The 9,893-nt window shown below is 42.4% G+C and overlaps 1 protein-coding gene across 1 annotated transcript in view; it reads left to right on the forward strand.

Moving 5' to 3' along the window:
• ZYG11A (zyg-11 family member A, cell cycle regulator) overlaps window positions 1–9,893 on the forward strand; it is a 55,599-nt gene that overhangs the window by 5,986 nt on the left and 39,720 nt on the right. The window contains exon 2 of the mRNA XM_011926375.1: window positions 5,983–6,148. Within this exon, the coding sequence (XP_011781765.1) occupies window positions 5,983–6,148 (166 nt within the window). The remainder of the gene's footprint in view (window positions 1–5,982; window positions 6,149–9,893) is intronic.

A 9,893-nucleotide genomic window follows, 5' to 3' on the forward strand; every position in this document is an offset into this window, starting at 1 on the left:
GGGGTTTCTCCATGTTGGTCAGGTTGGTCTCGAACTCCCGACCTCAGGTGATCCGCCTGCCTCAGCTTCCCAAAGTGCTAGGATTACAGGCATGAGCCACCATGCCCAGCCTGTCATTATTTTGGGGGGAGCTTAAAGAACTTTTAATACTTCACATAGCATATGAGCTGGCAACAAGTTGTCTCTGCTTTTGTTTATCTGAGAATATATTTCACTTTCACTTTTGAAAGATGTTTTCATGGATCTGACAGTGTTTCCCCTGTATTGTACTTTGTTTTTTTTTCCCTTGAGACAGTCTCGCTCTGTCTCCAGGCTGGAGTGCAGTGGCGTGATCTCGGTTCACTACAACCTCTGCCTCCCGGATTCAAGCAATTCTCCTGCCTCAGCCTTCTGAGTAGCTGGGACTATAGGCACGTGCCACCATGCCCCGCTAATTTTTGTATTTTTAGTAGAGATGGGGTTTCACCATATTGGCCAGGTGAGTCTTAAGCTCCTGACCTTGTGATCCACCCACCTTGGCCTCCCAAAAGTGATGGGATTACAGGCGTGAACCACTGCATCTGGCTAGCATGCTTTGTTTTGATGACAATTCAGTGATCATACCTTTTTTTTTCCTTCTGTGTCCATTCCCCCATCATAAGATTTTTCTCATTGTTGGTTTTTAGAAGTTTCCCATATTGTGATTTTTTTTGTTTGTTTATTCTGCTTTGGGTCTATTTTGCTTCGGAAATCAGTGGGTCTTGCATCTTGCATCTGATTTGAACTTAAAAAAATAAAATGACATAAAGACACACTGGGTCTTGCTTTGTTGCCCAGGCCAGTCTTGAGCTCTGGTCTAAAGCAATCCTCCCACCTCAGCCTTCCACACTTTGGGAGGCTGAGGTGGGCGGATCACCTGAGGCCAGGAGTTCAAGACCAGCCTGGAGAATCTCGCCTCTACCAAACATACAAAAATTAGCCAGACGTGATGGTGAATGCCTGTAGTCCCACCTACGTGGGAGGCTGAGGCACGAGAATGACTTGAACCTGGGAAGTGGAGGTTGCAATGAGCCGAGATCATGCCACTGCACTCCAGCCTGGGCAACAGTGCTAGACTCTGTCTCAAAAATAAAAATAAAATTAAAAGAAAAAAAAATAGAGACATCAAATTTGCACCCAGTGAATTAATTAACTATAACTCAATAGATATTAAACCACAAAGCAATTTTTGTTTTTTTTTGAGACGGAGTCTCGCTCTGTCACCCAGGCTGGAGTGCAGTGGTGTGATCTCAGCTCACTGAAAGCTCCACATCCTGGGTTCACACCATTCTCCTGCCTCAGCCTCCAGAGTAGCTAGGACTGGGATTACAGGCACACGCCACCACGCCCAGCTGATTTTTGTATTTTTAGTAGAGATGGAGTTTCACCATGTTTGCCAGGATGATCTCAATCTCCTGACCTTGTGATCTGCCTCCCAAAGTGCTGAGATTACAGGTGTGAGCCACTGTGCCCAGCCTCTTTACTTTTTTTGAGACCAAGCCTTGCTCTGTCGCTCAGACTGGAGTGCAGTGGCGCGATCTCCGCTCACTGCAACCTTCTGCCTCCTGGGCTCAAGGGACTCCCATATCTCAGCCTCCTGAGTAGCTGAGATTTACAGGTGTGTGCCAACATGCCCAGCTAATTTTTTTATATTTTTAGTAGAGATGGAGTTTCACCATATTGGCCAGACTGGTCTCGAACTCCTGGCCTCAAGTGATCTGCCTGCCTCAGCCTCCAAGTGTGCTGGGATTACAGACGTGAACCACCGTGCTGGCCTAGAGTTTACTTATACATTTCTAACAGGCTGCTTAAGATCGGTTAAGAAGTGCCTTAATTGGGGCACCATGGTTTTCAACTTTTTCCCCAGCCTTTTTCTGTTTCAGTTTGAGTCATTTCTGTTGTCCTGACTTCATCTTTAGTGATCTCTTATTTTGTAGTTCTGATCTGCTGATAATCCTATCTGCTGTTTTTTTTGTTTTGTTTGTTTTGTTTTTTTGTTTTTTTTTTTCCCCAATGTGCTGGGATTACAGACATGAGCCACTGCGCCCAGCTTCTAATTTTTGTATTTTTAGTAGAGACGAGGTTTTACCATGTTGGCCAGGATGGTCTCGATCTCCTGACCTTGTGATCTGCCCGCCTCGGCCTCCAAAATCTTTGGGATTACAGGCGTGAGCCACTGTGTCTGGCCTGGTGTATTTTTCAACTCTAGACATTTCCTTTTGGTCTTTTTCATATCTTCTGTTTTTCTGGTGTTTCCATATTTGTTCTCTTATTGTGTTCATGTTCAGTTTTAAAGCCGTGAATTATAATAGCTGTTTTAAATTCCTGTCTGTTAGGTTATTAAAGTTATTTTGGGATTTGTTTCTATTGACTTTTTTTCCTGCTTCTCATGTCTGATATTTTATTGTAAGCTGAACTTTATGGATGCTACTTTGAGTGTCTATATATATTTTGCAATTCAGAGACTTATAATTTTTTTTTTTTTTTGAGACAGGGTCTCATTTTGTCATCTAGGCTGGAGTGGAGTGGCACAATCATGGCTCATTGCCTCACTGCAGCCTTGACCTCCTGGGCTCGAGCAATTCTCCTGCCTCAGCCCCCCCAGGTAGCTGGGACTCAGGCACACTCTACTACATTCGGCTAATTTTTTTGTATTTTTTGTGGAGACAGGGTTTTGCCATGTTTCCACATCTGGTCTTGAACTCCTAAGCTCACATGATCTGCCTGCCTTGACCTTTCATGCTGGGATTACAGGTGTGAGCCACTGTGCCTGACCAGGAGACTTTTCATAGATGTATAATCATTACCACAGTCAATTTATTATTATTATTATTTTTGAGACAGGGTCTCACTCTGTCACCCAGGCTGGAGTGTAATGGCGCGATCTGGGCTCACTACAACCTTTGCCTCCCGGGTACAAGTGATTCTCCTGCCTCAGCCTCCCCAGTAGCTGGGATTACAGGCGTGAGCCATCACACCTAGCTAATTTTTGTATTTTTAGTAGGGATGGGGTTTCAACATGTTGACCAGGTTGGTCTCGAACTCCTAACCTCAAGTGATCAGCCCGCCTCTGCCTCCCAAAGTGCTGGAATTACAGGTGTGAGCCACCATCCCTGGCCCACAGTTTATTATTTATTTTAATTAATTATTTTATTTTATTTTATTTTATTTTTTATTTTTTGAGATGTAGTCTCACTCTGTCACCCAGGCTGGAGTGCAGTGGTGTGATCTCAGCTCACTGCAAGCTCCGCCTCCCGGGTTCACGCCATTCTCCTGCCTCAGCCTCCCAAGTAGCTGGGACTACAGGCGCCCGCCACCTCGCCCGGCTAGTTTTTTTTTTTGTATTTTAGTAGAGACGGGGTTTCACTGTGTTAGCCAGGATGGTCTCGATCTCCTGACCTTGTGATCCGCCCGTCTCGGCCTCCCAAAGTGCTGGGATTACAGGCTTGAGCCACCGCGCCCGGCCAATTTTTCGTATTTTTAGTAGAGACAGGGTTTCACCATGTTAGCCAGGATGGTCTCGATCTCCTGACCTTGTGATCCGCCCGTCTCGGCCTCCCAAAGTGCTGGGATTACAGGCTTGAGCCACCGCGCCCGGCCAATTTTTCGTATTTTTATTAGAAACGGGGTTTCACTATGTTGGCCAGGCTGGTCTCAAACTCCTGACCTCATCCAACAGCTTCAGCCTCCCAAAATGCTGGCATTACAGGTGTGAGCCTCCGCGCCTGGCCAATTTTTGTATTTTTAGTGAAGACAGGGTTTCACCGTGTTGGCCAGGCTGGTCTTGAACTCAGATGATCCACCCACCTCATCTTCCCAAAGTGGTGTGATTACAGGAGTGAGCCTCTGCACCTTGCCCGACAGTTAATTTTAGAGCACGTTTTTTTTTTTGACATGGCATCTGTCACCCATGCTGGAGTGCAGTGATGCTATCTCAGCTCACTGCACTCTCTGCCTTCTGGGTTCGAGGGATTCTCCTGCCTCAAGGCTCCTGAGTAGCTGGGACTATAGATAGGCATGTGCTACCATGCCTGGCTAATTTTTGTATTTTTAGTAAAAACAGGGTTTTGCTGTGTTGGCCAACCTGGTCTCAAACTCATGACCTCAAGTGACCCACCCACCTCGGCCTCCCGAAGTGCAGGAATTAACAGCTACCATGCTTGGCCAGCCTTTCTGTTTTGTAGAGGAGAAAGGCATTTTTTTGCTTTACGATAGGGTTATGTCCCAATAAAACCCTTGTAAATTTAAAATATTCTAAGTCCAAAATGCATTTAATACACATAACCTACCAAATATAGGTTAGTCTGACCTACCTTAAATGTGCTCAGAACTCTTACATTAGCCTACAGTTGAATAAAATTATCTAACACAAAGCCCATTTCATTATAGTGTTGAATATCTCATGGAATTTATTGATACTGACAGTGAAAAACAGTGGTCATATGGGTACTCACTGTTAACATATACAGCTGAAAGCACACTGGGCCTGAAGAATGTTTGAAGCATTGAACTAAAAGTTAATTGCTGGATGATGGAGAAGCTACATCAACAGGGTCACTAGTTGCCCTTCTAAACATTGGAGCCCACTGACACTTGTTGATGGTTTAGCAGGCATAGTGTTCAAGAAGATATCAAGTAGTATTTGTTCACCTTTGTGATCGTGTGGCTGACTGGGAGCTGCAGCTCACTCTGCTGACCAGCATTGAAAGAATATCATATTATATGTCACTAGCCCGGGAAGAGATCAAAACTCAAAATTTCAAGTATGGTTTCTACTTCATACCATTGTAATTCCAAAAATCATGAGTCTGTACATGACTTTATAGCCTCACCTTCCTGTCAGTTTCTTACATTTTCATAGGACTTTGAATGTATCACCATTTGAGGTTGTGAATAGTTTTGGGAGTAGACACATGATAATCAATGAATACATATTCGTTGAATGAATGACCATGTGATCTCTGCTTGACGTGTTCCAAATGTTGCATTGAAATTGTCAATTTCTTGTTCGTATTCTTCAGTAAATGTTAACTCTAAAGGGACTAGAACTGTATCTTACTCATCTCCGTATTTTCAGTGGCTAGCACAGAACAGGTGATCAGTAAAGGATTAAGAGAACTTAATATTGGGGTCAGGTGTGGTGGCTCATGCCTGTAATCCAGCACTTGGGGAGGCTAAGGTGGGAGGATCTCTTGAGCCCAGGAGTTTCGAGACTAGCTTGGGCAACAAAGTGGGACTCTATAAAATGTACAAAAAATTAGCTGGGCATGGTTGGCATGGGCTTGTAGTCGCAGTCACTCAGGAGGCTGAGGTGGAAGGATCAACTGACTGGGAAAGTCAAAGCTGCACTCAGCTGTGATTGTGCCACTGCACTCCAGCCTAGGCGATAGTGAGACCCTGTTTCAAAAAAAAGAAAGAAAGAACTTAATGTTTTTCAAGATGCAATATGTTCTCTCTGACTGTGGGTTCAGTATATGGGAATTCAGCCAACTTTGGATGGAAAATATTTGGGGGAAAAAACCTGCATCTGTACTGAACATGTCCAGACTTTGTTCTTGTCATTCTGTAAACAATACAGTATAAAGCATTTATACTGTATTAGTGCTTATAAGTAATTTAGAAATGATTTATAGTGTATGAGAATGTCTGCATAGGTTATATGCAAACATTACACCATTTTATATAAGGGGACTTGAGCATCTGTGGATGCTGGTCAGGGAGTTCTGGAACCAATCTCCTGCAGGTTTTGAGGGACAGCTGTACAAGAGAAGAGACAACAGATTAAATTTTCCATTCAGTTAACGTTGGAATGAGGTGGTTTCGTTACATATAAATCATTATCAGAGTATGAAGGATGTTTCTTCACATACCCTCATCAAATGGAATATGTATGGCATGACCAGTTTTATGTTGAATTTTTGCAGATGTGTTCTAACAAAATTTGTTTGGGGTTTTGTTTGCTAGGAAGAGGCATCTCCCTACACTTTGGTCAACATCTGCCTGAATGTCCTGATTGCTAACCTGGAGAAACTGTGTTCTGAAAGACCTGATGGAACACTGTGCCTTCCGGAGCATTGGAGTTTCCCTCAGGAAGTAGCTGATCGATTTCTCAGGGTGATGACTTGGCAAGGTAGTGATAAGCCTTCTCTAAAGTCAACTCTTGCAGTACTTTACTATTTGAAAAGCACTTTCACACACAGTTCCTATTGTGATTCTCACAAAGTATTTCCATTTCATTTGTCTGGAAGTTGAGACTCACTCTTTCTGGGATTCCGTGATGGAAATTGTCTTCTAGGCTAGCCTTGCTATTGACGTGGTTTTCCACTCTTCACTTACTAAGTCACTTATCCATCTGCTCTCTAGCTTTCTTTTTTTTTGAGGTGGAGTTTCACTCTTGTCACCAAGACTGGAGTATAGTGGCACAATCTTGGCTCACTGCAACCTCCACTTCCTGGGTTCAAGCGATTCTCCTGCCTCAGCCTCCCAAGTAGCTGGAATTACAGGCGCCCACCACCATGCCTGGCTGATTTTTGTATTTTTAATAGAGATGGGGTTTTACCACATTGGCCAGGCTGGTCTCGAACTCCTGACTTCAGGTGATCCGGCTGCCTTGGCCTCCCAAAGTCCTGGGATTACAGGCGTGAGCCACCATGCCCGGCCTGCTCTTTACCTTTTTCAAAATGCTCTTGCTATTGTCTTGTTTACCATTCTTTTCATTATAGTTATGAGTCTTACCTCCCATTGTAGCTGTGCTTAAAGAACTCCGCTAAAAAAAGAAAGGAAAAAAAGAGCATTTTATTATTTATTTATTTATAACCTGGGATTACAGGTGTGAGCCATCACATCCAGTGTGAGGCACCGTGCCTGGCCCATAATCAATTTTATAACCTCGAAATTTCCATCACTTCAGAAAGAAACATTGTGCCCGTTAGATTTTACTTCGTTTTTCCCACATCCCTCCAGCCCTAAGCAACCACTAGTCTACTTTTCATCTCTATGGATATTCCCACCAGCAGTGTCCAAGAGTGTCTCCACATTCTCACCAAGACTCATCTGACATTTTGATTATAGCCATCCTAGTGGATGTGAAATAGTATCTGTTGGGCTTTTAATTTGCATTTCCCTAATGACTAACGGTGTTGAGCCGCTTTTCATGTGCTTATTGGCCATTTATGTTTTGTTTTGTTTTGTTTTGTTTTGTTTTGTTTTGAGATAGAGTCTCTGTTGCCCAGGCTGGAGTGCAGTGGCATGATCTCGGCTCACCACAACCTCCTCCTCCCCAGCTCAAGTGATTCTCCTGCCTCAGCTTCCAGAGTAGCTGGGACTGTAGGCGCTTGCCACCATGCCCAGCTAATTTTTGTATTTTTAGCAGAGACAGTGTTTCACTATGTTGGCCAGGCTGGTCTCGAACTCCTGACCTCGTGATCCACCGGCCTTGGCCTCCCAAAGTGCTGGGATTACAGGCGTGAACCACTGTGCCCGGCTTCTCTTTTTTTTTTTTGAGACAGTTTTGTTCTTGTTGCTCACACTGTAGTGCAATGGCTTCCCAAAGTGCTAGGATTACATGCATGAGCCACTGTGCCTGGCCTATATATTGTATATTACATAATTGCTTTTTGGATGTTAAACCAACCTTGTATCCCTTGGACAAATCCCACTTGGTCATTTTTATGTGCTACTGCTTTTTTAGTTTTGTTTGTTTATTCTGCTTGATAATGTTTTTGTTTTTGTTTTGAGATGGGGTCTTGCTCTGGTGCCAGGCTGGAGTGTAGTGGCACTATCATAGCTCACTGCTGCCTCGACCTCCTCAGCTCAAGCAGTTTTCCCACCTCAGCCTCCCGAGAAAAACACAAGTTCGAACTGTACAGATCCACCCATACGCAAATCTTTTTCAATAAATATACTGCAGGGTTTGTGTTTGGATATTTGCAACAATTTGAAAAAATTCGCAAACTTTGTAGCATAGAAATATCGAAAGGTAAGAAAAGGATTTGTCATGAATGTATAAAAATATACTGCAGCACTCTTCATAATAGCCAAGGTATGGAATCAATCTAAGTGTCTATCAGTGGAGGAATGTATGAAGAAAATGTGGAATATGCACACAGTAGAATACTATTCAGCCATAAAAAAAAATAAAATCCTGTCATGTGCGGCAACATAAATGAACCTGAAGGACATTATGTTAAGTGAAGTAAGCCAGGCACAGAAAGATAAATACCACATGATCTCACTCACGGAATCTAAAGAAGTTGATCTCGTAGAAGAAAAGAATAGAATAGTAGTTACCAGAGGCTGGGGAGAGGAGAAGAAAGGGGAAATAGGGAGAGATTACTCAACAAGTACAAAGTTAGAGTTAGATAGGAGGAATAAATTCCAGTGGCCTATTACACAGTAGGGTTTCTATGATTAACAATAATGTATTATATATTTCAAAATAGATAGGATTTTGAATGTTCCCACCACAAAGAAATGATAAATGGGTAAGGTCATGGATATACTAAATACCTTGATTTGATGATCACAATATATATACACATATAGAAATATCACACTATACCCCCAAATATATACAATTATGTATCAAAAATAAAATGCAAAAGAAATGAAAGAGGGAACACAACTACTAACCTTATAGAAATGAAATGGATTAGAAAGGAATACTGTGAACAAGTGTATGCCAATAAATTCAATAACTTTCATGAAAGGGACAAATTTCTAGAATAACACAAACTAAAATTTTTACACATATCTTTATGGTAGCATAAAGGCTGAGGCAGGAGAATCACTTGAACTCAGGAGGTGGAGGTTGTGGTGAGCCAAGATCGCACCACTGCACTCCAGCCTGGGCAACAGAGACTCTGTCTCAAAAAAAAAAAGACACAAATGGCCAATAAGCACATGACAAGTTGCTCAACACCGTTAGTCATTAGGGAAATGCAGATTAAAAGCCCAATAGATACTATTTCACATCCACTAGGATGGCTATAATCAAAATGTCAGATGAGCCTTGGTGAGAACGTGGAGAAACTCTTGGACACTGCTGGTGGGAATGTAAAATAGCACAGCCACAAACAACAGTCTGGCAGTTCCTCAAAAAGATAACGAGTTACCATTTGATCCAGCAATTTCACTCAGAGAAATGAAAACTTATATCCACATAGAAACTTTTACACATTCCTGCAGATTCATATGGGACAGAGAAAGTTTAGAATACATTTTTTTTAAGTTTAAAAATAAAATGTGTACACATATCTTTATGGTACCATATTATTCATAACAGACCAAAAGTGAAAACAACACAAATGTCCATCAACCGAAAAACAGATAAATACAATGTGGTATGTCCATACAGTAGAATATGCTACTATAAAAAGGAACGAGTACAGATATACATGTTGCACAATGTGAGCCTTAAAAACATGCTAAATGAAAAAGGTTTGGCACACAAGACCACATACTGGATGATTTAATTTATATTAAATGTTCAGAATAGGCAAATCCATAGAGATGGAAGGTAGACTAGTGGTTGCTTAGGGCTGGAGGGATGTGAGAAAAAGGAAGTAAAATCTAACGGGCACAAGGTTTCTTTCTGAGGTGATGGAAATTTTGAGGTTCTGAAATTGATTATGGGCCAGGCACGGTGCCTCATGCCTGTAATTCCAGCACTTTGGGAGGCTGAAGCAGGCAGTTCATTTGAGGTCAGGAGTTTGAGACCAACCTGGCCAAATGGTGAAACCCCATCTGTACTAATACGGCTGGACGTGGTGGCTCACACCTGTAATCCCAGATTATAAAACTGATCATTTGTTGTATAAAGTTTCTTGTAATAGGTATTTTGTCATATAAGTGCTATGATTTTGACGTGTTCCTCC

This window comes from Colobus angolensis, unplaced genomic scaffold (genome assembly GCF_000951035.1).
Source record: "Colobus angolensis palliatus isolate OR3802 unplaced genomic scaffold, Cang.pa_1.0 Scaffold68, whole genome shotgun sequence".
In the NCBI taxonomy this organism is placed as follows: Eukaryota; Metazoa; Chordata; class Mammalia; order Primates; family Cercopithecidae; genus Colobus; species Colobus angolensis.